Source organism: Octodon degus, unplaced genomic scaffold (assembly GCF_000260255.1).
Source record: "Octodon degus isolate 3935 unplaced genomic scaffold, OctDeg1.0 scaffold00099, whole genome shotgun sequence".
Lineage (NCBI taxonomy): Eukaryota > Metazoa > Chordata > Mammalia > Rodentia > Octodontidae > Octodon > Octodon degus.
The window spans coordinates 4,725,305-4,731,663 of NW_004524675.1; the positions used below are offsets into that span (position 1 = coordinate 4,725,305).

The 6,359-nt window shown below is 38.0% G+C and overlaps 1 protein-coding gene across 1 annotated transcript in view; it reads right to left on the minus strand.

Moving 5' to 3' along the window:
• The window catches only part of Tek (TEK receptor tyrosine kinase), a 182,391-nt gene that overhangs the window by 114,784 nt on the left and 61,248 nt on the right, over positions 1-6,359 (minus strand). Inside the window, exons 3-4 of the mRNA XM_023723507.1 lie at positions 5,274-5,384; positions 4,619-4,771 (exon numbers count right to left, since the gene is read on the minus strand). Of these exons, the coding sequence (XP_023579275.1) occupies positions 4,619-4,771; positions 5,274-5,384 (264 nt within the window). The remainder of the gene's footprint in view (positions 1-4,618; positions 4,772-5,273; positions 5,385-6,359) is intronic.

The following is a 6,359-nucleotide window of genomic DNA, read 5'->3' on the forward strand; positions in this document are numbered from 1 at the left end:
TGACTCCTCTGATAGAGAAATAACAACTAGAATTTAACAATAACTTCGGCCCTCTAAAATAAAAGACCCAATCAAAAAATGGGAATCTTAAATACTAACACTAAATGGCCAATAATTACATGAAAAAAAAATGCTCAGCATTTCTTGCCATCAGAGAAACACAAATTAAGTGAACATTATGATTCCACATTACTTCAGAAAGAAAGGTTATCATGCAAAATCAAACAAGTGCTGATGGGGTTGTGGAGGAAAACATACACTTCTATATTACAAAGAGGAAGATAAATCATCACAGCCTCTATGGAAATCAGTGTGGTGATTCCTCAAGAAATGGAAATGAGACATTTTATTTAATATAGTTATTCCCCTTATAGGTATCTTCTTAAAAGTGTTAATGACATGATATCAGAGTGATATGTACTATATATGTTCATACAATAGCAGCACAATTCACAATAGCTAAATCTTGGAAGTGGCCTATGAGTCCATCAACAGATCAATGGACAAAGAAAGTATGAAGTATTATTGTGCCATAAAGATGGATAAATTTGGGGCCTTCATAGGAAAATGGAAGCACCTTGAGACCATACATTAAGTGAAATAAATTATGTGCACAAACTTAAATATAACATACTTTTCTTGTAAGAAAAGCCCAAAGTACAGAAACAACCTTAAAAAATTAAAGATAGACAAGAAACAGGGAGACAGATGCTTTGGAAATGGGAAGGTAAATTAGATACGGGGTAAGGTGGTGCAGAAAGGGGAAAGGAAATGAAAAATATTAGCATACCTTAAGTACATGTACCTATCCCTAAGATGAATATAAACATTATATGCTAAAATCATGCACCAATAAAAAATATAGTCTTTGCCCTCTAAATGTTAATTATGTAATATTGAAGATAGGCATGTAAAGAGTAAATAATGATAGATACAGACAAGGAATACTGAATTCTTTCTTGTATACAGAAGAAGGTACAAAAGAAGCCTTCTCAGAGCAAGTGGGATGGGAACTGAATCTGGCCTGTATCTTAGCTATAGAGAAAAGAATGCTGCAAAACAGACTCCAGGCAAAGGCAAGGGATAGGACAAGAACCTGGCATGTCCAGAGAGCTGTATATATGGTTAGGGACTGTAACAATGGTTTTGCAAGTATCCCTGGCCAAGAGCATCTCTATCTCCTTGAGCTTTGATGGAAATTGAAATGATAGACCACCCCTGCCCAATCCAAAACCAACTGAAAGAGAAACTCTGGTGGTGACCCAGTAGTTTATGCTCAACAATCCCTCCCAGTGACTCTGACACATGCTGCAGTCTGAGAACCTGTGGCCTAGAAAGAGTAAGTAAAGAAGAATAAGGCCAGACAGGGAAAGAATAACTAATAGCATCCACATATTTTTCCTTTAGCTAGAAACCAGATATGAAAACAACTGAAATATGATATGTAAAATAAAGAGCACAAGACTAGTAAAATCTCTCATATTCATCTTTCCTGCTTATTTATCTCCAACATTTTGTTAATTAGGTCTGATGTTAAATGCTAATATAAGGAAAACCCTGCGCAGCCAGGATGACCTTCTGGGGTCAGAAATGGAGTTTCCTTTCTCCTCTGAGGGGTACAACTGTCTTCATCCCTGAATATTTGTCTCACAGTGATAATCTTGGATTTGTACCTACAACTGACATAACGTCATAATCTCTTTGGCAATAGCTCTGGGTTATCAATATTTTATTTTAAATAATCTGGAAAACTATCAATCCAGACAGTTTCTTTCAGCCTTCCATTTAACAGAGAAAGCAAAACAAATGTTTAAGAAGTGATATTTATATTCCTCTATAAAGGGAGAAGCCTCAGGATAATCACTGATAACTTGAGAGAGGGACTACGGGTTAATTACCCATGTAAAAATGATGGCAAACAATGTAGATGGAATGGCCTCTGGTTACATGAGCCTGTGTTCTCCACCCTCCCGTCTACTGGAAGGCCTATACCAGCTTAGCAACTTATCCCAGAAAGACTCACAGGAGTGTCCTCTTTGGAATGAAGAAGTCAAGAAGAATTTGTTGATAATTTATAAGTTTGGGCATATATTATTTTCTTCAAAAGCCCTATAATTCCATATTTTAAGAAACTGTTTATTTGTGGCACACAAAAACTTACATTATGAGAAATCTTCCTTCAGAGAACAAATTTATACTTCTTTAGAAAATCCTACAAATACAACCAATGGGATTTTTAACACAAACCATATATACATACATATCCTACAAGACAAGGCTCAGAGAGCGAGCTTTCAGGCACAGGGGTTAATACACCTGGAGAGTGCATGGAAGCCCTACACCAACCTTGCCTTGGGCATCTCTTCTCTATGGTTATTTATCTGTATCCTTTGTAATGTAGTCTATGATAAACTGGTAACTAAGTGTTTCCCTGAGTTCTGTGAGCTGTCTACCAAATTAATCAAGGGAAGGAGAGGTCTTAGGAGTGATGGATTTATAGATGATTGGTCAGAAGCACAGGTCATTGACCAGGGCTTACAAATGGCACCTGAAATAGGGGTATCATATTGGACTGAGTTCTTAACCTGTGGGTCTGGTGCTGCCTCTAGGGAAATAGAGTCAGAACTGTTTTTAAATTGGAGGATCCTCAGCCAACGTACACTGGAGAACTGTTTGGTGTGGAGAGGAAAAGTCCCATTCATCGGGTGTTGGAAGTGTTGTGTCCAATGAGTGTGGGTAGAAAGCCACTCTATTTCTTCTGTTCTAAAGAACCATGCGTAAACTGGTATTTCTGATGTTGTTTACTCCAGACTTGGAGTCCACTGGTACACTTGTGCCAGATGCCTCCTTGCCATCCAAACTCTCCTCTGAGTGAAATAAAAGTAGAATTGAAGAGACCCAAGTCAACAGATACTATGCGCAGGGCTAATGAGAAGCCAGCTCCTGGAAGCTGAACATCGCAGCTTTCCTACAGAATTGTTGTGTCATAGTCTTTTAAAGGAATGGTCTTACGCAAACACTGCCCTGACATTTAATGGAGAAAAGGCCAAAAAAGCAGTATTCTGGGAGGAAAGAGGTGCTGGGCATATCAACGGATTCCTCCTAATTCAAATTCAAATAGCGCTGCCTACAAAATGCCTTGCTGTAGTGAATACCTGTAGAGGTGTCTTAACACAGGACATAAACTAAATGAACCACATTTTTCATATTGCAATACCTATTTAATTATATGAACACCTGCTCAGACTGGGAATAACCCAAGGGATAATGCTTTATCATTCGTTTTTAGTTTTTCTTTTTCATTACTCCATGCTAGCAATGCAGGATGATTACATGCTTCACAGGGCATGGTGCTTCATTCACTCTTTTTGCATCCCCTTTCCCTCCCCTCATCCTTCACTCCCTCTCTTCAGTCCCTTACCTTTTGCAAAATCCCCATCTCCCTTGTTCTTATTTACCTTTCTTTTGCTCTTTGTTTACATTTTGGGTTCTCATATAAGAAATATTTGAGCTTGTGCATTTGATGTATTCACTTAACACTACGATCCCAAGCTGCACAAATTTACCTACAATGACTCAGATTTTTTTTCTTCTCTCTTGTCACATTCAGTTCTCAATATCAACATAGTGCTTGGCAGAGTCATGATCAAAACATTTTAATGAATGAATGAATGAGTGTATAAATGAATGAGTAAGTGAAATGCAAAGCAAGATATGTTATCTTCTTGAGTTAGAAATGCTATCATAATATATCTATAACATTATAGAGCTGCATAGGGTGGCGAACCTATAGCACCCATGTTGTAGCCAACTGTTTGTTATCACTGAAAGCTCTGAAAGGTTCACTATCACTGGTACAGAAGAATAATAGAACATCTCTGGTATGTAGAGATAAAGGCCTAAATATTTAATAGCACAAATTCCTTAACATAGGGGGACAAAATTTAAGGCAAATCTTTTATGTCTTATAGATTAATTTCCTATAAAAATTACTGGTATTTATTACTCTCTCTATAAAGTTATAGGGGAGGATTATCACTACTTTTAGCTCTTACATTTCTCAACTATAAAAATAAAAATGACATTTTAGAGTTAAATTATTTGGAAAGTATTGGATTTACAGGGAATGTTTCACTAGAGGTTAGCGTGGCCTGGAAGGCCCAATCCATCCCTTTATAACTGTCACCTTCAGGGTAACTATACTGCTTGCTGTGATTGTCCTTTCATGCAGGAATATTCTGCCAGTGCCTGTCTCAAGCTGTACTACATGACTATAATTTTGCCTATAGCTCATTGCTATGGGCCAGTATAGGGCTGATATTTTAGGCTCATTTCGTTCTGCTGTGAATTCAACACCCAGAAGTAAACATTGTGGTAGCTGATGGCAGCATCTTAGGAGAAATCTCCCCTGCAGTCTCCCACTGAGCCCCAGAACTTCCCCTGCGCCTTTTTTCTTTTCTGGAACCTGTGTCTTCACTTTTCTAATTTGTTAAGAGTCCTTAGCACCCTTCTAATCAGCCCCTACATTGTGCTTCAGTAGCCAGTCAGTTTCTATTCCTCGCAACTAAAAATCCTAACAGCCCACACCATCATAGACAGTGGCCTCTCAGTCACTTACTCCGGACAATCAACCTGGTAAAGGCTGAGGTGAAGAGGTTGCCTCCTATGTATCTGGCTGAGTACACACCAGCATCTTGCAGCTGAGCATGTGGCAGGCGCACTTCTAAAATATCAGGGACCTCATGCCGGGGCACAGAATGGATGAAGGAGCCTGATGAGAGGGAAGAGTAGAAAACAGTAGGTGGCACTTCAAACACTCTTTCATTTCCTTGTCCGTCCTCACAAATCAACCACCCCACGATTTACTGAAAACTTTGTCTCTGTCTTAGGCTTGGAATACAACATTGCCCAGTTAATAGAAGGCATGTGAATAAAATCTAACGTTCTCCCAGATACATCCATTACTCAATTCCTTTATTTGATATAATCATCTGCAGAGAAACAGAATTTGGGACCTTCCTTATATTGATAGGCTTTCATTATGAGCACATATAAGCACATTCATCAATATACAGACTGCATCTAAATTCCCCCTGATTTATTTGATTAAGTAATCAAACATTGCCTAAGGGGGCTCTTATCCCAGATAGAACTAGTAAGATTGTATCATAGCAGTGTTACTTCAAACATCTGTCCCTAAAATGATCTAGCATATTAAGTGTTATCTGATGTCTCACACTATAGCACCAAAAAGAGATGAAACATACACTCACCATTTTTGTAAATCACGGCGTCCTCTTCTTTAATTACCACCTTTTTGAAAGATATACTTACATTATCTCCCTTGTTCACAGTCATAGTTAAAGTAGCTGGGAGGAAGGAAGCTTTTAAAAAAGAGAAAACAAATACCGAAAATGATGTCACACATTTTTCTCAGGAACAACCAAACACTGAGCTTCAAAAGATGAGGACTGAGTCAGTTGTTTTTTATGATATCAAAGATAATACTGGCTAATAGATTTTATTCTTTCTTAAGGTTATGTATTCTTTTAAGAATTTGATGGTTGGAATGGTCATTTTCTCTTTAAAAATATAAACACACATGCCCGAAATAAGATGAATATTTCCCTGTGAATAATGGGAACATAGTGATGTTCAACATCTGCAATCAAAATAAACATTAACTATAAAGTATTTTAACTAAGAATCAGGTAGGATCGGCCAGATAGCTCAGTGGACTAAAGCGCCTGCTTACACAGAGCACAGTGGCTGCAGTTCAGTCCCTGGTGTGCCCTGCTGGCCTCACCCCCTGGATGTGCTGAGACTCTGATTGAGACTGAGTGTGGTGGTGCGTGCCTGCAATCACAGTGCTTGGGAGACTGAAAACAGGAGAATCAAAGAAAAAAAATCAGTTGTTCTTCTCAAATCTCTACCAAATTTCTTCAAAGTAGGAAAGAATATGAATACAATATGAGTTTCTTCACAGTGAAACAGAGAACATTTGCCAAATAGCTCTTCGCTTGTTCTTTTCACATGGAGGTTATTACTGTTGTTCAAAATCATTTTAATTGCTTTCAGATACTCCAAATATTTCCCAAATGGTGTGAGCAGAATGCTGGGCTTATTCATGTGTAAATAGCAGAATACTGAAGAATAAAGACAATGAAGGAACCCAATATCTTACATTTTACCCTTTGATCATGCATATATGACCTGATCTAGTTATGGTGCTGGACACTGCTAGGAGGAGATGGGGGATTATTCTGCATTTATTTGGCTTTTTATTTTTTATTTTTTATTTTATTTTTTTTTATTTGAGAGAGAGAGAGAGAGAGAGAGAGAGAGAGAGAGAGAGAGAG